This window comes from Chenopodium album, chromosome 13 (assembly GCF_948465745.1).
Source record: "Chenopodium album chromosome 13, dcCheAlbu1.1, whole genome shotgun sequence".
Lineage (NCBI taxonomy): Eukaryota > Viridiplantae > Streptophyta > Magnoliopsida > Caryophyllales > Amaranthaceae > Chenopodium > Chenopodium album.
The window spans coordinates 4,278,797-4,305,472 of record NC_137846.1 but is presented as its reverse complement, the minus strand read 5'-3'; the positions used below and the strand labels follow the sequence as shown (position 1 = coordinate 4,305,472).

Sequence of the window (26,676 nt, the reverse complement as noted above, 5' to 3'; positions counted from 1 at the left end):
AAATTTAATACAAAGTATCATTCAACGTAAGATTGTGCGTTACAGAATCATAAAATGTAAAAAACTAATCTAGTTGATATGATATTTAAAAATTTATCGTTTGCACATTATACTTTATGTAGGTACCGTGATTAATATTTTTTTAAGAAAAACACTACAAATCCCGATGCACACAACTCGATGCCTTGTAACAGTAAATTACCCATATATGATGACATTCTCTATAGTCAATTGATAAAGTCAATAATTGTACTAGCTAGGGTTTGTTGTACCACAAATAAAAGGGTTATATTAGAAGGCTAGTACTAAAACAAAACAAAGTAAAGAAAGATAAGTAAACAAAACACAAGATGTAGTAGGGACCACTACCAAGCATCTAAAAAAATTAAAACTATTCATGTGGACCCTACAATTGCCAATAAATAAGCCTCTTCTCATAGTCCAAAATCTCCAAGTCCAAACACTCCCAAAAAAAAAAATATCAAAAAATTCAAAAAATAGTTTTCTTGTAATTTCAAACTTTCTTCCTCAATCAAAGCAATAACCTCATAGTGTCGACATTATGGTGTGCCAAGAAGAACCATTGGTGAACCAAATTAATGAATTGTATGAGAAAATCTCAAGCCTTGAAAGTCTGAAACCTTCAGAAGATGTCAACATGTTGTTCACACAACTTGTATTAACATGCATGCCTCCTAATCCTATTGATGTCACAAAATTATGCCATCAAATCCAAGAAATGAGGTCTAATTTAATTAGACTTTGTGGTGAGGCTGAGGGACTTCTTGAAAAACATTTCTCTACTATATTAGCCTCGTACGATATCCCGTTACAACACCTCGATATATTCCCTTATTTTAACAACTACGTTAAGCTTAGCTTGTTAGAGTACAACATCTTGACACAAAACTCTTCCCATGTACCAAAAAGGGTTGCGTTTGTGGGGTCCGGCCCGCTACCCCTCACATCGATCGTGCTCGCCCTTAACCACCTCCCCGATACTCGATTCGACAACTATGATATCGATGCATCCGCCAACGAGATGGCAGCCCGGTTGGTGGAACCCGACCCGGACTTGTCGGGTCGGATGAAATTCCACACTAAGGATGTTATGAGTTTGGGAAAAGAGGAACTTGAAGAGTATGATGTTGTGTTCTTAGCTGCCCTTGTTGGGATGAACAAGGAGGAGAAGGTCAAGGTCATCCATCACTTAGCCAAACACATGGCACCCGGGTCAACCCTAATGGTTCGAAGCGCCCACGGGGCTCGAGCCTTCTTGTACCCGGTTGTCGAACCCGAAGACCTTTGTGGGTTCGAGGTGCTATCAGTTTTTCACCCAACGGACGAGGTGATCAACTCGGTCGTGATCGCGAGGAAGGCCAATGATCGGTCTTCCCCGGTGTATTCATTGGAGTGGGAGCAAAATCACACACATAACTTTTCTCCAATAAGGTTGCAAAGCTGCAAGTGTTTGGAGATTCAACCATTTAACCCTTTGAACCATGCCAATATTGTAGGAGAACTAGCCTCTAGTGCTCATCAATAAACCAAGCTAAATAAAAGTGTAACACATACGTACACTTCCTACTCTTGATCTTGAATTGCCATTTTTGTTGTTCTATCTAATTAATCTTCCTTTATCACGTACCATCTTTGTTCATCCCAACCTCACCCGACCCGACCCAACCCGACTCATTTGTTGATCTCTATCCATGTATCGGATCATCTCATTTTCATGGAAGGGAGTATGTAACATGTCCTACACATAAAATGTGGTCCAACCCTAGTGTTTTAATTTGTCATTGATCATCATATTTGGTTTCACTAAGTTTCATTAATCATCCAACTTGCAAAAATGAAGCCAAATTTGATTTTCTTATAATCCCGTGTTTTTTTAATCATTCTAAGGTAAGTTTGCGTACATCTGGCTGCAACGTGATCTAAGGGGGTCCGGTTATAGTTATTGTTGTGTTTCCAAAGTTGAAAAAATAATAATAATCATGCCCAAATTCCCTTGGCACATCTATCAAGGTTGATTTTAATTGGGGTAGATGCCCTTTTAATTTGATCTTGATCAGGGTTATATGATTGGGTGTTTATTTTAGTTGTTATTCTTGGGAAGAGGTGCAAAGTTAGTTGGTCTAGTTGGATGTTGAATCTAATTCTCAATAATTGGGATGAATGATGTGACAAGCAGAGGAAAGAAGCCACAACATGCAATGGAAGCTAATTAAGGTGAATTTTCGTCAATGATATAATTCCTGGATTTTATAGGAATTGTTTAAAAATAATTTTCAAGTCCTATTCAAAGTAGATATTTGAAATTATAAATTGTGTGGACTATACAGATTACTGTAAGTCATTGCTGCAACTAGTTGTATTTTTCAATAGAATAAGCAGCTCTAATTAATTTAATCATGTCAAACAATGTTATACTTATATATGTATATGTATAATGTATTATTGTATGTGATTTATCAAATTGGGTTTAGTGATTAAATTCCTATCTTATTTGGTAGCGATGTTTGATTTCATTCTTAGTGTTTGAGTTCCAACTTCAAAATTTTATACATACAAGCATCTTTGATGTTGCATTATCAAATTTTTAATTATACAATGAAATAGTTAACCGTAAAACATTGAAATTTTAATAGAATGTGCAATTACATCCTAGAGATAATAATGCTTTAATTTCCTCCTTAAAATACAAGTAATGACATTCTACATGTATACTTATTAGTTTACATCAACAATAATACAATATCAATATTATTTCTAAAAAAGATATACGTGTTTTGGAGTATTATGTTGAATAAATAGATACTGTTTATTTTTATATTGTTTGTATTTTTAATAAAGGGAAATTTTTTTGGCGTCTAACATGAATCCTAATCAATCAATCAGTCATCTTCAACACTATAGTGCAATTTCAAGATAAAAAGTCTATTTATAATTTTCTACTTTTATTTTTATGTCCTCACAAAAATCTTGTGAGATCTGTGTTATTGCTCATAATTTAAAAATTCACTTAAAATATACTTCGTACTTTTACTATATTTTCTTTTATTAAAAATAAAGCCTTACATATTGTGTCCATTTCACAATTTTTTCCAATCGAATTCTGCTCTCATTTTGGTTCATTACGAATTAGACATTGGCTCAAACTCAATATCAAATGCACCGGGCAGAGCCAAACTCGAGTACCTTGCAAGAAATAGAACTCACACGGCCTTGTTTTTAAGAAGGTGGTCCTTAAAAAGTGGCACTTTCTTGATGAGGTCCTTATAACAAGGTTGAAGACACACCAATTCAATTGTTTTGACTAGCTCAAGATGGCTAATTCCTTACCTCTGATAGTCTGATATGTACGTTTCGCTTGTGCAGTACGATAAACAACTACAAGGGTAACTTTGCAAGGTCCTTTTCAGTATATATACTTGCTCAACTTTGTTTTCAACAGGTTAAAATATAGATAGACTATTTTGGGTAGGTCGAGTTGAAGTTGCTTTCTAAACCTATAATAGATGAGATGAACAATTTCAAATTTTGGTCATATCTAGAGATCAACTAGCAATGGTAATTATCATTCTTTACTAAAAAAGGAGGATCTAAAGAGTAGAACGATGGTTAGTCCCTCCATCCCCCCCCCCCCCCCAGTGATGGTGGTTCGATCATCATCCCTCCCTCCCTCTTCACGAGGTACCACCCCGTATCTTACCTTAAAAAAAAATCCTTCACTACAAAAGGTGCAAGTTTTAGATACGTTGGCTAACTTTTGATAGATCACTAAAGCTTATTACGTGCTATGTATAATATTATTTATATGTTTAAGACAAATTAAGACGATTAAACACTTTACTGTTATTAGGTTTGATATGAAACCATCTTACTACACAGAGTACCAAAGACCCCAAGAATTGATTGATTAGCATGCATGTACACATATTATTATCAGTATCCCAATAAAAAGTTCTAAAAAATTCCATCTATTAAGAAATAACCAAAATTAAGAAATGTGCAAAAATCCAATGAAGATATTTATAAATATTCGAGTATAAATTTACGAGGTGGAAAATTGTTCGGTTTTGACAGCCACTATCTCAGCAAGGGAAAAGATGGGAAATTTTAATAAAACACAAATAGATGCTGTCAACTGAGATTATTAGAGAACCTCTTTACATAATTCTTGATAATTATTGATAATGATATCCATAACAGGAAATAATTTTTGTGGTTCTTTTTGGGCAAGACAATAAGAAATTAAACCCAAAAAAAATTAAAAAAAAGCATATGCTCATAATAAGATCTGGAGTCCTTTCAATTTTAGACAGAAAAGAGATGATTTGATGCAAGTTGTTAATCTAGAGAGACACCATGAGATCATCTATTTTGTGATTATATTCCACTAGCAACATATATGGTTCTTATGCTTTGTTTATTGTGTTCCTTTAGTTTGTCAAGAGGTATAATTGAGATTGATAGATCTAAATATCAATTAATTTAGTTGGTAATGTCTTTCAAGGATGTGAGACATTGTTTCCAACCATAAGATATACGGAGTAACAAACATTCCAAATTACAACGCGAGATACTCCAGAAATTGACCAATCAAAGGTTTTGTTCTACGAGTACTAAGTTTGTTGAAATTTGTCTATTTACCTAATTTTCACTACGATAAAAATTTGGTTTGATTGTAATATTTTTTTTAAAGAAATTTGTAAATTGAATTTGAGTAACCCTTAAGCATTCTTATTTAAATTTATTTTTCATAAACTTATTTGAATTCATTAACCTTTATCTAAACTTGTATTTTAGGATTTGTTCAAAAAAAAACTTGTATTTTAGGAATTAGATGGGATTAAGGTGAACTTACCAGAGCCTGGACTCATTTTGCCATATTAAACTTAATTTTGTTGAGCTTTCGCTTAAAAAAAATTCATTTGTTTCTTTACTTATTAGTTGAGTTAACCAATTGAGTATACACTAAAGAAGTCAAGAGTAGTTAACCTCATGTTGTTGGTTAAGTCATGATACAAGCTACTACATATCATCACTCACCACTAATCCATGTGTTGTGTATAATTTAACTATTTTGCTTATCAATTGGCCAATATTAAAAGTTTTAAACTAACAATACTACTACCAACAGGAAATATTGCGTTTCAAAATCTCCAATTCTGAGAATAATATAGTGTAACGACGTGACTGGTGTGCTCAAGTCTAACCTGGTAGTTGCGAGCAAATGTAAGCAAGTTCACATCTCCGAGCATTTCCTAAAAATAAAAATCCAAGATTATATTGTCAAATATTGATGCGATGGTAGTTGATAAGTTATTTCAAAGATGAACACCGCCAAAGGAACTCTACAGAACGACTTTTAACGAGTTTTGGTTTCATGCTTCGAATGGAATACGATTTACATGAAAAATAAAGCAATTATCACTTCTATTTAAAAAACAAACAGTATTACTACTACTGTATTAAGATACAACAAGATAACACGTCGTAATCTTCAGATGCATACAATATATCTGACATTCGCTACAGTTTTATGGTATTAGTAGCATACAGGTAGCTTTCGTTCAAGTTAAACAAGCAGACGACTGATCTATAAGCTCCCACATGGCCACCTTGATGAAGTTTCAGACTACAAACTTGAAATTCCCAGGAATCCCATGTACATAAAAAAAAATGGAGATCTCACCTGACATGGTGCTCTTCAAAAGGGAAAAGAGCATACCATGAAATGATGAATGTTGTGTCTGATAAGTAAAGGTCAGAGGTCATTTTGGACGCTTAGCTCCAAGAGGAAAGGAGACTCTCTGTGGAGTGCTCTGCATCATATCGGCTCTTGGCTCTTGAGATGTGCTAGGAGTAGCAGCAGTCTCCTCGTCTTCTGTTTCTTCTAAAGCCTGGGGGTTCTGCTTCTTTGGTATCACTAGCTGATAATTTGGGCAAATCAGCGTATCCTCTTCAGGAGGAAGTGGAACTCCAGAGCCTCCAACATTCTTTGGTAGGGGAGTTTTGTTCCTGTTTCTAGCAAGCTCGAGTAATACCTGATCCAACCGTTAAAAGTTCACAATTAGGAACAATGCTACAAAGAAAAGAAAATGGTCAAGACTCAAGAGGAATCAATCATCACTTCTAAACACCGAAAGAGGGGAAAAAAAAAAAAAAAAAAAAAAAACCAAACCTTGAATGAAAACATTTACAGTCCTAGTGTCCACTAATAAGAAATCAAATGACATCTTGTTCCAAATTCTTACTAATTCTCTCCTGCATATCCAATTCTTGCTAATTATACAATTAGGATCCCAAATGGCCACATGTCAAACTTTTTAAGAAAAGTGGCATTCCTTTCCCGTCTTTAGACAATGAGATCATAGCAATAGAGATTTCTATAGAATGCACACATAAATACTTGGATGGGGGTAAAGAGAAAGCTAAAAGTACCTCCCGGGGTGGGGGTTGTGAGAAGCTGAAATTCACTTTTGATTGGATAGCAAGCTTAACATCATCGCAGTCGATTGAGGTTTTGCCGGCATGTTCAGAGTAAACCTGTGCATCCGTTAAGACATCAACGGCATACCTGTACCACAACTCCAGAAACTGGTGCACAACACGGGGCTCATGCTCCTCAACACCCATAGATTTTAACAATGACTTCACAATTTTTGCATCCCTGGGCAAGTCTTCCTCTCCCTCTGCCATGAATCTCCAAACCTGCAACACCACCCAATGTGCATTGTGAATTGAGATACATAATTATTCATTAATCATGAAAGCTCAGACAGAAGAAAGTAAGACAACTTAAAATATAAAAATGTACTCATAATTTTTTTAATCATCAGTAATTCCCCAATATCATACTTGTATATAAACAAGATACAACAACCAAAGCTTTGAGCCACAGGGTCAAGTTGTTCACGTAATTTCTACAATCAGAAACATGTAAGATTCCATAATTAGGATAACAATTCAGCACTATAATATAGTACTAACAAGAAGATGCAGTAGACCTTTCTAGGACAAATCCATACTTGTTTAACTGATTACAGAACCCATGCTAATCCCAAATTTATTCGGCAGTCATTGTCCGGCCAAGTAAACTGTAGCCAAATCATCTTCGGAATCTGTTGCTCTTCCTTTGCTGTGCTTAAGCACTCAACAGATTTGCTAAAGGCAAACGTGAACAGAAATACCCCAGATTGCCCTCCCCTCCACCCCACCCCCAGTCCCCACCCCAAGGTACTAATGATAAAGGTACCTATTGCTTGTCCTTTACTATGCTTAAGTACTCAGCAGCTTTGCTAAGCAAAATCAACAAGTCAATCCTATACTAAACATACTAGAACAGCTATAAAATCTGCACACTCACACAAGTCAGTCGATTGTTACATCCTAATTTGGATGATTTTGCGTTTCTTGCATGATCAGAATCCATAAGCTCCTGATTTTCCCTTCGTCCTTAAATCTAGCACTAAGATATACAGAATACAGCACGAAGCATCCCAAAAAATCTAGAAAATTACAGTTGCCCAAGCTAGCAGGCAATTGTGAGTGATGTTTCCACACTAAGAGGTCTAATTTAGTAGTTCAATCCTAACATCAAAGGGTTGTGCAATACATTAGCAATCAAATTGATTCAATTATCTCGGAAAATCACATAATTTTAGGGATATGTGATTAAAATATCAAATTAGGCTCATAATTTTGTTTTCTACGAACATAATCGCTGGTTATGATCTTTCATAATCTTAGTATTTAGAACCAATAGTTGAGATTTTCGAACCCTAAACTTACTGAATTGACAATTGAATTAAACTAAACCCTAGATTGTGAAATTGATATGATGATTACAAAAAGAAACAAGTTCTTACCTCAGAAGGTGCTTCGATGGGGGATACAAGTATTAGAAGGCGCCTCAATGGAGAACGACAAGTGCGAAGTTGACTGCGCTTCAATGGAGAACTGAGAGAGAGGGGAGAACCAGGAGGAGGAAGACATTAAAATTGAATTAAATTAACGATAAACCCTAGATTGTGAATTTGATAATTGAAAAACAAAAAGATTCACCTCAAATGCTGGTTCAATGGAAGAGAACAAGTTTACAAGCCGCTTCAATGTAGAATGGAGACTATAAGACGTTTCAATGATTCAAGAGAACAGTAAATTCCTCTGTTACTTATTACTTTTGTGTGTTGCTGTATTCTTTATTCTTAACAAGAAGCAGCTTTTTTAAAAAGGCAGGTTAATGAGATTATTAGGCCCCATTCTTTTGAGTTTCAGTAAATCAGAATAAGTGTCGGCAGAGTATGTGTCACCAGAGCAGATTGAGTCAGCAAAATAACGTTTGATCACCAAATTTTAATTTTGTGTACTATATCCCACTTAAAGGTTCATAAGGTTATAATGATAGGCATACTCAACCTATAATCACGGGGAATTTTTAAAATTCGTGAAGTGGTAATCCCCCAAAGTTGCAAAATGCAAAGCAACATTCCCATGGAATATGGTTTTTTGAGTTAGCAAAGCCCTTAAGGCTGAAGCCCTAGGAACGAAGAAGGTACTACTACGTTATTGTCAGTCGAATCTTACTCTTTACCTATTCGTGAAAAGAAAAGCTTATATACAGTTGCTCAATAGATCAAGCATTACCGTCATCTTCTTACTACAGGTACAACCTAGCTCCCGATAAAAAAAAATGTTTCCAATCGAGTTAACGATTCACATCAGACTTCAACCCCTTAATAGCTTACTAAACTACAAATACAGGCCCAACTATGATTCTGATTCAATCAGAAATTGCTATGTAGCAAAGGTCTAAGAAAACCAAAGCTGAAACATGATTAAATAGATTGCAGCAAAGATCTACATAAACCATAGCCGAAACACATAGATCACGCTCAGAAAAGAAAGATATAGGACAAATGCTTCTTCACATCAAGCATAAGCGTGCTAGCTAATGAGCAGCACATTATTTTTTTCAAAAGATCACAAAGACAACCTCCGTATTTAGGTTGTCACTCTCCAACGTACTGATATTATACATTTTACTAAAGAAAAACGATCAGAGAGGTCTATGACAGATAAAAAATAGTTATCATGTTCTCATAAACATTCACCACAAAAGGGTAATGACAACTTTCAAGGTTTACACTGCAGTCAGAGTGGAGAAAACATGATATAACACAAAATCCACATCAACTTTCAGTATAAAAAAAATTATTAATCATGGGTTTATGCACTGCTTTCCTCTACAATGAGCAGCAGAAACGACCAACAAGCTGTTCAAAGACAACAACTTAATAAAAAACATAGTTTCATCAAATATGATCTACTCTTCTACAACCACACTGATCTGGCCCTTCTCCAGCATGTCATAGAAGGATCTCACTTTTCTCTGCTCATTCCAGTGGTGCATCTTCCACATGGTACCAGCAACCAAGCCAAGTCCAAGGCCAATAAATATCTCTTTCACAACACTGGGACCTTTCAAGGCAGCATGAGCAACCTTTGAGCCAGCCATATTAATCACCTGAATGTAATAACAATCTTTAAGTGGCATATAATGATATACTACAAGAGGAGAAAGGTGAAAACAAAGGTGTCATTTCCAGTTACACGGTGAATGAAAAGAGACCAATACCCTTGTTACACTGGTTGAGAGACAAAGAAATAATCACATATGCACACTTGTATCTCCTTGTTTTATGACAAATATAGATTATGACCATTCTATACTAGCAAGCAAAATATACTTACAAACCAAGTAACACAAAAATTTCCTGGTCCAGATAATGCAACCACTGTGGCCCGTTTCCATAATGTAGTCAACTAATTATGCAATCAACATATTGTCTAGACTCTAGAAAACATATACTCTAGAAAACATATTTGCATTAACAGAGTAAATTCATACAAATTCAAACCTTTCACTTGAATATAATTCTATAATAGAAATTCCATTATTTTACAGGTCTGGATAGCATATCTAAACTACCTGAGTAAATTTATACCGGAGTACTATTTTAAAACAAGAAAAATCAGTTGAAAGAAAGTTAGAAAAGTTAAATGGATAAGTGTACACATAATTTTTTTATCTCACTAGTAGGCATAAACTACAAGCCCACTCATCATATACACACAGCAACCCAAGCTTTAAGTCGCAAACTCAAGTTGGTCACATAAATTTCATGATCAGAAATCATGAACGATTTCAGCATCAAGATACCGATTCAGCAATATAATTCATTTCCACTGGGTAAAAAAGAGAGACAGAGAGGAGACTTGACCTACAGATATTGGTGGAAAGCAGCAGAACTGCAGTTTTAAGTACAGGTCTAACGGGAAAATGCAGCCAAGTTTTCTGGGAGAAATCAAGGACTGACAACAATATGCTCCAGGAATGTAACTACACACTAAAGTTAATTAGTCCTATGCTAATCCCAAAAGTTGCCAGACTGAAACTCTCAACAAAAACCTGTCTAACCAAGTAAAAAGCACCAAAACCCCCTTTCTACCGCCCTGACCCCCTCCATATCACTGCTATAAGAATCCGTTGTTCTTCCTTGGACTGTAGTGAACAAAATGCCCTTAAGCCCCCCCCCCCCCCCCCCCCCCAAATAAAAAAAAAACACCAAAAATAAAAAAATTAAATCAATATCTACTTCATATTTCAAGTCACATACTCTGAACAAGCATGATCAACATCAATTGATGAACAATCTATAGTCAAATTCAAAATTAACCACACTAGAACAGCTATAGACTCTGTAAACTCTAGGTTTGTAGAGCGCGGCACATCTATGTCATAATAGATCCGAGTACTTAGCCTGGCGAAGGTAATTTGCGAAGGGTTTAGGGGCCAACATTGGCATCAAGACTTGGGTTTTTCAACCAAATTTGTTATGAGGAACCCGGGCCCAAAAGCTTTTCCATGAAAGAATTCCCTTACACTTTGTTTGGATAGAAAGAAATAGAAGGGAAGAGAAAGGGAGGGGGGACAAACTCTCTTGTTTGGGTAAAGGAATGAGGGAAGGAAGGGAAAGGAGAGGGAGGTATCAATTTTCCCTCTCTCTTTAATAAGAATAATCCCTCCAAATTTGGAAAGATTTGGAGGGAAAATGGAGCTCACCTCTCCCTCCCTTTCTTTCCCATCCCTTCCTCCTCTTTCCCTCTCCTTCCTTTCCTTCCGTATTTGCTATCCAAACAAAGCATTACTTTAAATGTGCTATACCCATATATTAGAAACAAATCAGTAGATACTCTAGTCACATCCTAAGTTGGGAATTTTCTACTTTTGGCACTTGCAAAACCTACAAGCTCCAACATTTACCCCCCCCCCCCTCCTCCTACTCCTTAGGGCATGCTTGGATTGGGGGTAAAACATTAAGGGGGTAAAACATTAAGGGGGTAATAAAAGTCAAACTTGAAAAAACAAAAGTAATTAGAGGTGGTGTTGTAGGAGACATGGTGCTTCCAAATGAATTAAACTAGTTGTGCCATGAGGAAAAGAGAGAGATGGAGGAATTATTACTCTCATAATGAGGGTAATAGTTACCCACCCTCCCCCTAGTGTAACTATTACCCCCAAAATGAGGGTATTGATTCCTCTTTCTTCACCTCACACCATACCATCACTACATAATTTTCTTACAATCACACCATCACTATCTCCTTCTTCCCTATTTTCACAATCATTTTGCTTAGTTTGACTTTTATTACCCCCTTAATGTATTACCTCCCATCCAAGCATGCCCTTAATATCTACAACTAACACTATAACCAAAAATCAGATAAAATCCAAAAAAACCATCTAAAAGAAGGCAAGCAAACTCGAGGTAAAAGAGGGATTTTAATCGGTGGCAAAAACAATCAGCTTTCTAAGCTTTCGATCCACACATACCATCAAACCCTAACTCTGTCACATATCCTTCTTTACACCATTAAAAATCCAATCTGAGAAATAACCTTCGCCAAAATTCACAATGAAAACCTCTTAATTCTTCAATGATTCTAAATTCGAATGACAAATCAAAAAATTCAAAAGCTATTTTCTTTTCTCCAAAGCACAACATCAAATAGAGTAAATATCAAGTTGACAATAATTAAAAAATAAAAAATAAAAAATAAAAAATAAAAATAAAAAAACAAAAAAACAAAACCAACACTACAATCACATAATTAGATGCAATAGATTTATCAAAACAATAGTAAAACTCTAATTAGACCCAGAATCCATAACATTCAATCGACTTTAAAACAAGCTAAAACAAATAATTAAGAATAAAAACCCAGAATCGAAAAGAGCAAAGATCAGAAATAATTGAACGAAATGAATCTAAGATATAGATCGAAAGCTAAGAAGAGAGAGAAAGCTTACCAGAGAGAAAAGGCGGAAATGGTGAATACGAGGGGAGAGAGAGAGAGGCGAAGATTTGGAAACGACGAAGAACAGAAATTACGGTTTGCGATTTGAGACGAAGAAAGTTTGGCTGGGCTTTTTATGGTCCACATTTTTGTTTACTGCCCTGCAGTCTGTTTACATTTTACGCAGCCCACTTAGAGCTGCAATCTCTCACACACAATAATACGATCGAAACCGACACGACACGAACACGAAGTTACGGAGAAAAAGTACGAAGTCGACACGACATGACACGAAATCAACTCCAACACGACCTATTTAGATGAAGTGGTCAAATTATGCAATTATCATATATTTTACATAGTTTTTGATAGATTATATGAACAAAACAAAATTGACAAGAGACCAAACATAAACTCGCAATTTGCCAACTCTAAGCCCACTTTTTCAAAAAGGAATGGTAGTCAACGAGAAAGCCGGTTAATCTCATTATACGTAGTAAAACATACGGAGTATTTCATTTATTAAAGGGAAAAATCGTTAGATATTGGAGTAGTGGTTTTACCCACATTTACCCCCAGAATATTACAATTTTGCCCCTTGATAAACAATTTAAGTTGGAGCTTCTTGTAATCTAATCATCAGTGTAATCATGGTGTTAATGCATTGATATCTATGATGTGTTATGAATGATCAACTAGCTTAGTTTGGTTATTTTCTAAATAAAACAAAAAAACACTTAGGCCTTGTTTGGCAATTGGCTGTTGGCTGTTGGCTGTCGGCTGGTTTGATTGGCTGGTTTGACTGGCTGGTTGTATTGGCTTTTTTGTTGGATGTTTGACTTTTTATTAGTCTAAAAACATGTTTGGTAAAATTGGCTGTTTGATGTTATTAGTAACTTAGGTAGCCAAAAGCCAAAAGCTACTCCAAGTAGCTTTTTCATTTTGGCTTAAAAGCCAGCTTTTCAGCTGGCTGAAAAAGCCATTTACCAAACACAAATTTTGGATGTTTGACCAAATGAAAAAGCCAAAAGCCAACCAAAAAGCCAATGAAAAGCCACTTACCAAACAAGCCCTTAGTTTGGTTAAAGCCTTAAGGAGTGGTACTCAAGACCTAGAATCAAATCCTCTCGTGCATACCATTTGTCTTGGTGCGTGGCATGAGCAATTTTTAGCTGAGCTAAGGAAATCTACGTCAAATAGTCAATAACTAGAGGGAGGCAATCTACTTCAGCTTCAAGCCTTCAACTCATCTAAGCCCTGGCTCAAAAGCATGTAACAGGCCAATGTACATACATAGCCCTCTCTTCTGCTGTCATAGGAGAGCAGTTGCCTGCACTTGGGTTTTCTGCAACCATCAGAACGTCACTAACACCATCTTGGACTACCATTCCCATATTTACATCTCCACTGTGCTGCATCTGTGTTCAGTTTAACGTTATTTCCAGAAGATCGATGCCGTTGTTTTATACTACTCTCACAGCAGCAAACTTTGGAACTTGCTCCTTCAAATTCATCCAATCATCCAGAAGAAACAAAGTATCTAGTTTTCAATTAATAGAAGTTGCACTGCTTTCTCATTTTCTCTCTTCCCTGAACTTCATTTCCACAAATTTGTATTCATTGAAAATATTAATTAGATGTTGAATTTGACTCTCTAAGCAATTGTTCAACAACCTGACTGAAGAGTATTTTTTATCCCAAAGCTCCTGTATGGTCCACTAAGCTGTAGTGCATATATATAGCATTTACGCCATGTAGTTCTGTGAAACTACCAATTAGTTGCATAACAAATTACACGAGGCCAAAAATTTTACATTGATCACCATATGACAATAGTCTCAAAAATGTAATAAACTGCTTAAAGCTTCAAGACATATTACAAAGTCAAACAGGCTACAAAACTGTAGATCAACACATGCGAGAAGACAAAAAAAAAAAAAAAAAAAAAATCTAGAATTGCTTTCTTTTCTTGTTACCAAAACGAGACTCCTTATTAAACCCTTTGAAGTCGTTCGTTGTTTCAGCGGTGTTCTGCTTCTTCCCACCTTTTCTGCCCCCAAAACCAAATTTAGAATCTTTAAAATCACGACTCTTCCTCTTCTTGTCCATGCCCTTTTGACCCTTGCCAAACTTTCCTGCCTTCCCACCAGACCTATCTCCGGGAGACACACCAGGAGGGCCTTTGCGTTTCCCTTTGGCTCCACCTCCACCCTCCTCAAATGACAATTTCATCTCATCCTTATCATTTGCATACCCACTCCTTTCCCTCTGTTTTCTCCATTTCTTAACAGATTCTATGCTCTCCTTTTTCTCCTTGGCTCGGTCTTTCTGCTTTTCAGCCTGTACTTGTTTGGAGAATTTCTTAGCTTCTCTAGCTTTCCTTCTCTCTTCTTGTTCTTCCCTTAGCTTCTTCTCCAACAAGAGTTTGCCTTTCACTTTTCCCATATGAGCATCTGTCTTCACCATTTCAGCATAATAATCAAACGGCCTTAGATATGGGAGCCCTTTAGATTCAAGCTTTGCAAAGGCTTCTCTGGTTCCTTGTAAAGCTTGTGTATAAAATGCGGCCTCGCGTGCAAGGTCATCATTCACATCAACTTCTTGGTCTTGATCAATAACTACTGAGAGACTGTGTATCCAATCGGCATCCTTAGGCCAGCTTATCTCACTAAGCTTCTCAAGAAGACCCTCCTTATTATTGATAGCAGTTTTTGAAGGTTCTGTTAGCTTTATGTCATCTTTTTCTTCACCATCTGATTCAGATTCCAGATCAGATTCTGAATCACTGACCACTGTGTCGAACTCTTCATCATCTTCCATTTCACCTCCTTTGATGGAAGATGGGTATTTCTTAAGCACAACCATTTTCGCTTGCTTGCAAGTATATCTAACAAGGAAGTAAGCAAGGTAAAAACAAAGTAGACTAATCTTCTCAAGTAAACAGCCAGTGTATGGCAGTTGACTGAAATATAGCAATATATTCCTCAATACACCAACAATGTTAAAAATAACAGTAGAACATGCCCAAATGTCCATTATCAATAAAAAATCATGTGAAAAACAAAAAAAAAATAACACGGGTAGAGGCAAGGGAATGCATAAGCCTTCTAAAAGTCTACAGCACCTTCAACCTAGTAATACTCAAAATCTAAAATAAGACTTTTCTCATCATATCTCAAACCACAATGCTTCTCTTAGCATATACTTCCTTCTCATTCGCCACAATATTTTTCATATACCTATAAACATACTCTTGCTCAACATAGTAGACTAATTTGCGCTTATTGTTGTACAAAAAGGTATTTTCTAAAGTAATGGGCAAAAACCGATTACAACCACGTAACATAATTTCCCATTATAGGCAACTCAAACAATGCAACCAAGTCCAATACAATTTCTTGATAGCAGTCACTAACTTCAACTAACACTAGTGCACCGATTAATAAAATTCAAACATATAATTCTATTCAACAACAGAAATATTTACTCATTAAACACCAATTATTTAAGAAACTTGATAACAAATTTACATTAACCAAGTACATTCAATGCAGTTCGACATGGATTAGTTTTGCACCTTCAACACCACAAATTGAAAAAAAAAAAAAAAAAAAAAATCTAATTTTTCCTTCACCAGTAAAAATCTCATTTTTCATCTCAAGACCCTACTTTATCATCTCAACAATTCCATGTATAATCTAAAGTTTTTAACTGTACCCGCATAAAAACAGCAACAAAAAAAAAATCATAGTTTCGTCCTAGCAATAATTAAAGTGTTCTGCAACACATTAGCAACCAAATTTGGCTCAAATTCTTCTCGCTTACGAATATGAATTTCAAAGTTATAACCTAAGCAATAGTTCAACAATGAATACACCTTAGAAGAACGAACCCTAAATTGAATTAATTTAACAATAAACCTAGAATCGTAGATTGTAAAATTGATAGTCGATGAATAAAACGAAAACCAAAATCATACCTGGAAAGACGCTGCAATGGAGAATTGAAAAGTGCTGTAATGGAGAGAAAATGGTGTTCTGTATTTTTTGTGTTACCTAACGGCTGAACAATTGAGTAGTAAGAAAGACCTCAGTCGTCAAAGTAGTTTTTGCGATTTAGCTTGGGCCTTGACCTATGGATTGTTGTATGTTTGTTTAGCCTTATAAAACTTTTGAATTGGGCTCCGAGTCTTAACCACGTCAATAATAAAATTAGGTGTAGCCGAGTGTATGTATAAACAGTGTTAAGTCCTACACACTCATACTACCTCCGTTTTTTTTTTTTTTTTTTTTCAATTGACACGTTTTAATTTTACCATTATTCACACACTCCTCTTTGACTGTATTTTGTGCTTTATACATAATGAAAAATATAGTCATGTGGGATCTTGTTAGATTCTTCACGATATATATTTTCAAAATATTTGCTTATCGATAATTAAAGAAATATGAATGGTTGAAGTTGTGCATTGGCAAATGTGACTAAAAAAACGTGCCAACTAAAAAGAAACGGAGGAAGCTCATCTCTTAAAATTTATTCCACCATCAAATTTTTTAATTGTTTTCACATAATCCTAGGTTCTTTTTAAATTACAATTGTCAGTGCATATTTTACACCACTAGTATCTTGAATTATATATTAGTTCAAATTATAAAAATAAAAATTAATTTTAAAAGAAAATGAATTGAGACAAATCTAACTAAATCTCACTTGACTATAATATAATCCATAGGTCTATATACTTTTTTTTTTTTTTTTTTTTTTTTTTTTTTTTTAGTATGAATCACACAAAATAGTTAAAGACGAATATGAAAATATTACAAACTTTTGGATTTGCTCTCAAAGTTCTTAGCCTGAGAACTTCCGAATGTTGCGATTAAAAAGAATGGAGACAATTCAATTATTGAAAGTAATCCACTTAAATACATCTAATCTCTACAATTCAATGATTTCAATCATAGCACATTATCTATCTTCCCTTGCAAACCCTTATCCCAACCTTGCTGCGTCATCTCAATATCTCTCCCCTTCCCTTCTCTTCTCTCCTCCTTACCAAAGATTTAAGATACGAGTAAATTCATACATTCACTAAAAGTGGTGGTTAATGGAATAAGAAAGAGAACCAAGCAAAGCTTGGTGGAGTTGGTGGGGAACTCACCTTGTGACTTTGAGGTCACGAGTTCGAGCCCCACCAACTACAAAAGGCTTGGGAGTAGGGGGATTCCCTTACCTCCCCCTCTACTCTCAAGCGATGACCTGTGGAGCTGGACTGGCTAAATCTGTGAGAGGTGCCGACTCAGTAGAGTCCTTCTTACCTTAAAAAAAAAATGGAATAAGAAAGAGGTGTTTATGACCATAAATGAGTTGAGTCATGTAGATTATATTCATGTTCAATTAAGTTAGGCAACTGTGAAATTGATCCAGAACTTCCGATCATACTAAATATATGTTCACCCTCAATTCATTTAGTAAATTACGGCTTGTTATTAACTTATTTATTAATTCACTTGGAACTTGTCAACTCCACAATTTCTAGTCACAGTTGTCAAATAATAGTTCAACTATTATGCAAGAAATTTCTAATAATCTTCCATTTTCTGATTGCAACAGGATTACAAACAAGGTTTTATTTTGACCAAATTACAAGAATGACCTATAATTCAATCTTTCATATCACATCATACGTGCACAGTAGATTAATCTTTCAAGTCTCAAGACCGAACTCCCTTCCATCAACCAAACAAGTCATCTAGTACTTACTCAATTCCTGGTCATATATTCAAAATTCATAATATGAGAGTGTGTGCCTGCAGTGAGAACGGACTCCACTGCAGTATCTTCTAAGACTAACACGACGACAATTGACCTGCTGCTATCACGATGCCTGATCAGCAGTTGCAGCAGCTAGAGGCTGTAGTGCTTTTAAAGGGTTCATAATGACACCATCGATGAGCCCATATTCTTTGGCTTCTTTGGCACTCATAAAGAAATCACGGTCAGTGTCTTGATTGATCTTTGCCAAGCTTTGACCAGTGTGGTAGGCCAGATAACCATTGAGATTTGCCTTGTGGTGCAGCATTTCATTTGCCTGGCCAGAGGAATATGATCAACAATTGAATTCACATTCTTACAAATTGGGGTAGTAAGGTGTTTCCAATTCGACATAAAAGTTAATGAGGTCAAGTAAATGAAGGTCGTGACTAATGTAAGCATATAGGAACGAATCTATGCTTTCACATAAAGTTACATGTGTGTGCACAGAAATAGATTAAGGTAACAAGAAAACTGGGATAATTTTCTAAGAGCTGGAGCCAACAATGTAAAAGGATGTGATATTAGAAGGTGAGAGTATTACCTGGATATCTATGTCAGTTTGACCACCCTGTGCACCACCGAGAGGCTGATGGATCATAATCCTTGAATTAGGCAAGCTATACCTTTTTCCTATAAATTTTTATTTTATCAAAAAGTAGAACAGTAATAAGCCTCTGATAGTGATGCAAAATCTACATTGTCAGTAATTTAAAAATCAATCATGTATAAAAGATTCACCTCTGGTGCCGGCACTTAGAAGGAATGCTCCCATACTGCACAAGAAGGCCAATAGAATTCAGAAATCATATAAGTTACCTATTAGATGGATAATATCCACATACAAAATAGCAACCATTTAAATATACACACATGGAAAAGCTGAACACAGAAATAAGAAATCCTTTGCCACTCAAAAACCCAGGAACCAGATAAGTTAGGAAGACACCTAAAAAGCAGAACACCCTACAAGCCTCAAAATATATCACTCATATAGAATATGGGAGCATAAAACTACAACAAAAGACACCATAGGAGCCGACTTGACAGGAATAGCAAAATGCTTTAAGAAGAGATGGGTAAATTTTACACTTAAGGCTACAAGACTTCAATTACATTGCAACCTTACAATTATTTACTGCTTCTGAGGTTGAACATAAAAGAACGGTGATAGGTCTCCTCCAAATACCTAAAGTCCTAAACTGATTTACAGTGTGTTTGGATATTAAAAAGGCAAGGAAAAGAAGGGGAGGCAGGGGAAGGGAGTGGAAGGGAAGGGAAGGGAAGGGGAGAAAAGAAAGATGAGTATTCCTTCCAATCTCTCCATTGATGGAGAGATGAATTTCTTACAATTTAATCCCTTTATTTCTCTACCCTCCAATTCCTTTCCTTTCCTTTCCTTCCTCATTTGTTATCCAAATGAAAGATAATCCATCCCTTCATTTCCCTTCCTTTACCTACATTTCCTTCAATCTAAACACACCATTAAAGTATGGAAACTTACAAAAACACTCAAAATATAAGGTTGGGAACTGGGGAGGGGGAATCTTGTGAAGAAAAATGCATAAAGAGGAAGGTGTTACTGGAAAGAGTTGCTTCTCTACAAGAAGATTCAACACATACACATGGACTAACATGACAAATGAAGCCACGTAACATTATGAGCATCAATGGAGCTAAAAGGCAAAAATAAAGATACCTTTAGTTGCTAAAATTGTTACAAAGAACGAGATACTGAATTGAAAGCATAGATATGAGATGATGAAAATGAATTAAAATAATCAGAAAATATTCAGTCACCTTGCTGCAAGTCCAACACATACAGTGGAGACATCAGGTCTGATGTGCCTCATCGTGTCAAATATAGCCATTCCTAACAAGACAATAATTAGGACCAGTTAGCTTGCTAAGGAAAGAAAGTGAGGAGATGCCATCACATGCCCGTAAAGTGAACTCATATAAATAAACAAAGGTTACCAGCTGTAACTGATCCTCCAGGGGAATTCACGTACATGACAATATCCTGTGCATGTCACCACAAATATATCAAATACAAATAGAGAGGTGTGGTAGCAAAATTCAAAAAATCAAATATCATAAGTTGATAGTTGTCAATACCATTCAATAAGGGTACTGCACATTACTTATGATCCCAAAGAAATGGATTAGCACATTACGTATATTCTAGTGAAAGTTTAAACCGGCATATGATTTCACAAATCCTTAGAAGACACCAGGTGCACAAAGATGATCAATATAACTATCAATCACAGCTTAACTTTGCATTACAGACTTAATTCTTTCTTTGCAGCACAGCATACGGAGTAGGCACTTACAAGAGAGCAAGAACGTGTATATAGCATGCTAGCAAAAATGTACAGTTATCTATATGTTATCATACTCATCAGTAGAATAAACTTATAAAAAACATATACTAGTATAGTTTCCTCTAATCTGCATTTATAAACTTAGTACTATTTGATAAAAACAACAGGTGAATGCTGGAAAAACTGCTAGCAGAAAAACCTACTGGGTGATGTAAACTGACGTATCCACATAAATAGAATAGTGGGCCAATAGGGTAGTAATTTTCTATTTATAACATGGTAAAATGAAAATAAGTTATAGTAAGCTAGCAAACTTTTCAGAAGCTTGGTGAAGTAACTTCTCATTACAAGCCAGCTAGCTTAAAATTAGTGAATCAAATAAAAAGCTAACTCAAAACACTTTCATAAGAATAGGATTTTCGAAATATACTATGGAAAATGCGCCTGATCACAAAGAAGGCTTAATGGCACCTAAGAAAATGGTTTTGATTCCATGTGATCCAGTTCTCATGTAACAATCGTTCAAGTAAGGAAAACAACGTAATACAGCCACTGAAATGCGAACTCAGCAATAAGTATACAAAAGTAAGCAAAACGAGGCATTTCTAATTATACCACCAACTTAATTAAAATCAGCAAAACAGTTGTAAACTGTATTCAAAGCTTTAAAAGCAGCAAACCAACCTTGGTAGGATCAACGGCATCGAGGTATAGAAGTTGAGCAACAATTACATTAGCCATATCATCATCAACCGCGCCACCACACCGGATAATTCTCTATACCGAACAAATAAAGTTATAATTTCAATCAACAATAACTAATAAACAAACAAAATCAATCAAAATTCAAAAACAAAAACAAAAACCCTTACATATTGAAATAACTGAGTAATCACACTCTGAAACCTCTCTTGTACCATAGGAGGCGGTCCTTGACCAGCATAAGCAGGAGTATACGGCGAAGACGGAACCAATAAATCATCTCTACAAAATTCAATTCAAATTTCATATACTACAAACTTCCATTACAATTAAACAAAACAAAATTACACAAACAACAACAATAATAATCAATCCAATCGATAAAATTGAACTAAATTAATTTCGATAAACCCTACCTAATGGACCAAATTCCAGAGCGTTCATTTCTTCGAGGAGTTCCAAATCCATCAGAATACAACGCCTTAACACTAGAACTTCGACGAATTTTCTCGGTAGAATTACTCGATTTCAAAACCCTATCCAAGAAATAAAATCGACGAATTACAAATTACCGACAAAAACAAAAAGAAATCAAACAAATCTTGAGTAATTAACACAAAATTACCTGGAGGAAAGAGGCTTGAAAGGAAGAGAGAGAAAGTGAGAGTCAAAGGAGCGAGAAGAAGAATGGAGGTCGAAGATGGAAGTGTTGAGTCTTGGAGTTGTTGTTGAAGAAGGTTGTAACGCCATAAACGAGTGAGCCATTTTTGGTGTGAAGCTTTTTTCTGTAGATATCTTCTTGAGCTGAGAGTGAAGGAGAGAGAAAGAGAGAGAAGAAATGTTAGCTAAGGTTTTTAGGGGAAAGAGAAAATGGTAAAATGAGATTAGGAAAGAAATTTGGGTCGAATTTTCATGGGCCTGTAAAAATAATGGCTAAGGTGGACGTGGACTTGCTATATTTATCAAACCATTGAATTTTCAATTTTGATGATTATAATTGTGTAAAAAAAAAAAAGAAAAAAAAATTTAGGGCCTATTTTGATTTACTGAACTGAAGTGAACTGTTAATAAGAGAAGGAAATTAGGAACTGAACTGGCATTAAAGTGAAGAGAACAGACCCTTAATAGATCGAGTTAGTATGTAAGGATGTCGAACTTGGTTTGTATAAGGACAAGGACTTGACCCAACACATGGTTTTAGGTTAGAGTGTCGTTTTATTATTGAGAACGTAATTGTGGTTGACTTTCTTTTATTTTTTGTTAATAAATTAACTATTTTTAGGCTATTTATCATAGTTAAAAATAAAAATTATTCAAGATTTGGAACAAAATCAATTTCTAATACAAAGAAGATTTAAGGTTTATAGATCAATGTTAATCCTTAAAAAATCTTAACAAATATACCAAGCCCTTAGATTAGTTGGTATGGGAGTTGATGGGTTATTCTAACCGATGAGTTAGAGCAGCTTGTCTTGGGTTATAGACTTGGCAACATAGTAAAGTCTAATATGCTTTAAATTACCAAGTATGTTTACATTAAAAAGTTTCATTGATCATCTTATGGATTGTAAAAAAAAAAAAAGATTCATCTTATGATTTATTTGGTTGGCATTGGCCAGATTCTGAAATATAATTATTGTTAGTTATTTCTTCCTTAGTTAATTTAGTACTACAAGCATACCCGTGGAACATGTTCATCGCAATTTGGCAATCTGAGTACATATTACAGTGACAAGTTAACCAACTTAATACAGCACTTGATACATAAATCTTGTTCAACTAGACCAAGTCTTAGATAACTATAATTCAACATTCCAAACATTAGTTTCAATTTCAAGTATGAATTTCTCCGAAACTGATAGATTAATTCATCAAGCATACTAACACCCTAAATTAGTCGAGCAACTATCATCTCACCATTATATTTATCATTTACAGACATAAACACATAGTGATTGGAGTTGGATTATGATTGACAATAATCCACCAATGTTCCACCACATACGCCACTGCGATGAAGGATAAAGGGGTGGTTGGAAGGGGGATCAAATAATTCAAAACAATAACCTAAAAGTGTGAGTACTTAAGGGTTTTATTCAACACTACTAAAAGAAAAAACCAACATGTCAGGCTAAAACAAACTAATATAACATCAGGACCTCTCAGCCTTCCATTAAGTCCTTAGCTACAGCAAAGGGAGGGAATGCTATACAAAGAATTTAGGGTCAACATTGAGGAGCTAACATTTTAATAGTATGTATCTACTCATACGAGGCCCAAAGAGTGAAGAATTCAACAATTAACACTGCTATGACCCTCAGCTACTGCAGTGCAGTTCTCTCGACTTTGCTCAGATTAAAATTTGTACTTTTTCGGATCAAGACTCAGAATATGCTCTGTTTCTGTCATCAATGTACGTAGTACATGCTATCTACGAGTATTATCTTATAGTATGATCTGGAACATTATATTTGACAGTCTATGAAGTTCAAGAACACATTGAGACATAAAATGGACTGTCGCTTCTCCCAGTTGCTTGCATTCCCTCCTTTTTATCCATGTTGCAATCCACTTCTTTTGTTAGTCACAAACTCACAATACAAATAAATCATCAGGAAATACAATTGAAAGAAGATATTCAAATATTCTGTGATAACCAACAATTTGTTATGTAAATGTAACAGAAAAAATTAAATCAACAAATATAGAGCATTGCACTTTAATTGAATGACAAAACAATTTTTCAGTTGCCACTAATTGCATATTAGAGATCATAGAAAGATAAAGAAGATAGTTAATCTCAAGCCAATGAATAAGTTTATGAAGTAGGTCCTTTGATGAGTCACACAAGTTACCAGAAGGCAACAGGCTAACAAACAACGAGAAAGTGTCAGCATCGGCTTCAAATCCTTTGCTAACCATAATGTCACGATAGTACAACGCATTTGACAAGTCATTGTTGAGAATGTATCCTCGAATGATTAGGGGGGATACCATTTTCCTCCATTTTGCTTAACAATTGAGCAGCTTCACCCATGAGTCCTTCCTTGCAGAAGCCTTTAATCATTATGGTGTATGTCTTACAATTGGGTTGCAGACCCTTGGATACAAGATCAGAGAAGAAATTTGCAGCCTCTTCAAGTTGTCCAGCCTCAGACAAGCTGTCTATTAGGATACTGTAAGTGATGATATCAGGCTTAATACCTTTATCCTCCATATCTTCAAGTAAAGCCACTGCCTCACCCAACCGTGCACTTTTACAAAGACCATCAAGTAATGAATTATATGTGACAACATTAGGAGCAACTCCGTGAGCTTGCATATCTGTGAAAAACTCCCGTCCAAGTGTAAGTCTATTGGCTTTACACAAGCCATCAATAAGAGTGCTATAGGTTACAACATCTGGTGTTATACCTTTCTGAAACATATTTTCTAATACAGTAAGAGCCTTGTCGATGTTTTTGAGTTTGACATATCCATTGATCATAGTACTAAAACTTACTAGATCAGGCTCACAACCATTCTGGACCATGATATCAAGTAGCTTTTCTGCATCTTCCATCCGACCACGCAAACAATAACCATCAAGTAAAGCACTGTAAGTGATAATGTCAGGAGCTACACCTTTGTCAGTCATTTGTCTTAAAATCGCTTCTGCTTCCACAACATTACCATCTTTACAAAACATGTCAATCAGCATGCTGTAGGTCTTAACATCAGGAGCTATGTTGGTCTTTAACATCTCAGCCAACAAACCCTTAGCCTCTTTCCTGCATCCAGAATTGTAGATGCCTCGAAACAAGGAGGTATAGGTGACAACATCGGGTTGAATGCCCTCGGTTTTCACAGCAGAGAAGAGGTCGATAGCTTGTTGTAATAAGCTGCCCTTGCAGAGACTATCAATAATAGTGTTATATATGACAAGGTCAGGCTTACAATGAGCATCAGATTGCATTTTGGTAAGCAAAGTGAGAGCACTGGCATTGTCACCGATACTACACAGGCCTTTGAAAATATCACCATATGTAACAATATCAGGTTGGAAACCTAACTTGACAATCTTATTCAATAACTGAGTAGCTTGAGGAAGCTTATGACAGTGGACATAGCCATTAATTAAGGTAGTAAAGATAATACAATCAGGGGGATAACCAAGCTTAAGCCTTTTACCAAGAAGAGAAAACCCGAAATCGATACAGCCCAAATGGCAGTAAGAAGTAGCAAGAATACCAATAGAATGTTTATCAGGTCGAATACCCAGTAATTCAAGGTGCCTGGAAAGAGAGATAGTGGTGGATTGAGGATGAAGCCATTTCAATTTGGAAATGGCAGTGAATAGCTGATTGAAAACGATAACAGAAGGAAGAGGACGTAAAGAAGTCAGTTGATGGAAAACCCTAATTTACAATGATCTCTAATTGAATCGAGAAATAAAACACGGTCATCAATTGCAACAATACTTTTACTGGAAAAATATCGTAAATGAGAAGGAAAGGGGAAGAAATAAAGGTAGGAGGAGGAAAGAGAAAAGTACCGCCATTACAACATAGAGCTCTAATCTTCATCATCATTTTCATCTTCTGAATGCATTTGAATGTGCTATTCTCACAAGTCACAATCTGACGATAATAATTAGCGTTATCTAAGGGATCGTTTGATAAGTATTAGAAGTAAGGGTGAGCAAAAATTCCGAGTATCCGGAATTGGAACCGAAATCGGTTAGAATTAGACAAGTCCGAAATTGAAATTGGAGCGGTGGTTTCAATTCCAAGTAATAATTTAATTCTCAATTTTTTAGAACCGAAATCGGTTGAGTACCCGGTTATCCAACATATATTAAACTAAATATATTTAGAAAAACAAAAATTTGTTTGATGTAACTACTTAGTAAAATAAAAAAAAAATATTAATATTTAACATAAATAAAATAGCTTAATCCATACAAAATTATAAGTATTAAACACTAAAAGTGAAAATAAACTAAAAAAAATTATGATTTGTATTATAGTTTAACACTTGTGTATATAAGTGAGTACCCAGAACCGGAATCGGTACCCGATGGAACCAATTCTAATTCCTAAATTTTAGGATCCGGTTGTATTGGTTCCAAATTTTGGACTCAGTCTCAACCAATATCGGGTCCGGATCCTAAACTTTTGACCGAGTACCCGATTTGCTCACCCCTAATTAGAACGAGTGTATTGATTTTTATTTTTTTGGTACACGCAAGGGGAGGCCCTTAAGAAAATAAAACAAAAAAAAAAACTACTCTGTAGTCGACCATGGAGGTTATTGAAGTACTCCCTTTGGGACGTTAGAACGGACACATAGTTTAAGAAAACTACAAGTGGGTCCATTAAAACATTTGTTTATTATATACGAAGTAAAAGATTTTCTTTAGTAATTCTTAAATTGTAAGGAAAAAAAAAACAAGTGGGGTGAAAGCGGCATAGGTGAAGAAAGA

The 26,676-nt window shown here is 35.5% G+C and overlaps 4 protein-coding genes and 1 pseudogene across 5 annotated transcripts; 1 reads left to right on the top strand and 4 right to left on the bottom strand.

Annotated features, from left to right (window-relative positions):
- Positions 1-447: 447 nt before the first annotated feature.
- Positions 448-2,500, top strand: LOC145574316 (nicotianamine synthase-like). Its single transcript, XM_081632069.1, has one exon. The coding sequence runs from the start codon at positions 563-565 to the stop codon at positions 1,544-1,546; it is 984 nt and encodes a 327-aa protein (XP_081488195.1). The 5' UTR covers positions 448-562; the 3' UTR covers positions 1,547-2,500.
- Positions 2,501-5,415: 2,915 nt separating this feature from the next.
- On the bottom strand, positions 5,416-8,215 carry LOC145576026 (transcription initiation factor TFIID subunit 9-like). Its single transcript, XM_081633815.1, has 4 exons — positions 8,077-8,215; positions 7,881-7,971; positions 6,454-6,723; positions 5,416-6,056 (listed from the first exon to the last, which is right to left on the bottom strand). The coding sequence occupies exons 3-4, from the start codon at positions 6,709-6,711 to the stop codon at positions 5,784-5,786; spliced, it is 531 nt and encodes a 176-aa protein (XP_081489941.1). The 5' UTR covers positions 6,712-6,723; positions 7,881-7,971; positions 8,077-8,215; the 3' UTR covers positions 5,416-5,783.
- Positions 8,216-14,170: 5,955 nt separating this feature from the next.
- LOC145576025 (putative rRNA-processing protein EBP2 homolog pseudogene) lies at positions 14,171-16,491 on the bottom strand (annotated as a pseudogene). Its single transcript, XR_014098315.1, has 2 exons — positions 16,352-16,491; positions 14,171-15,259 (listed from the first exon to the last, which is right to left on the bottom strand). The product of XR_014098315.1 is annotated as a putative rRNA-processing protein EBP2 homolog pseudogene (transcript).
- A 1,457-nt stretch (positions 16,492-17,948) lies between these two features.
- Positions 17,949-22,098, bottom strand: LOC145574315 (ATP-dependent Clp protease proteolytic subunit 5, chloroplastic-like). Its single transcript, XM_081632068.1, has 9 exons — positions 21,838-22,098; positions 21,629-21,748; positions 21,383-21,494; positions 21,195-21,287; positions 20,161-20,206; positions 19,984-20,056; positions 18,925-18,959; positions 18,728-18,816; positions 17,949-18,460 (listed from the first exon to the last, which is right to left on the bottom strand). Exons 1-9 carry the CDS (start codon positions 21,975-21,977, stop codon positions 18,248-18,250), a joined length of 921 nt encoding a protein of 306 aa, XP_081488194.1. The 5' UTR covers positions 21,978-22,098; the 3' UTR covers positions 17,949-18,247.
- A 1,943-nt stretch (positions 22,099-24,041) lies between these two features.
- LOC145576024 (uncharacterized) lies at positions 24,042-26,092 on the bottom strand. Its single transcript, XM_081633814.1, has 2 exons — positions 25,747-26,092; positions 24,042-25,551 (listed from the first exon to the last, which is right to left on the bottom strand). Exons 1-2 carry the CDS (start codon positions 25,750-25,752, stop codon positions 24,166-24,168), a joined length of 1,392 nt encoding a protein of 463 aa, XP_081489940.1. The 5' UTR covers positions 25,753-26,092; the 3' UTR covers positions 24,042-24,165.
- Positions 26,093-26,676: the final 584 nt, after the last annotated feature.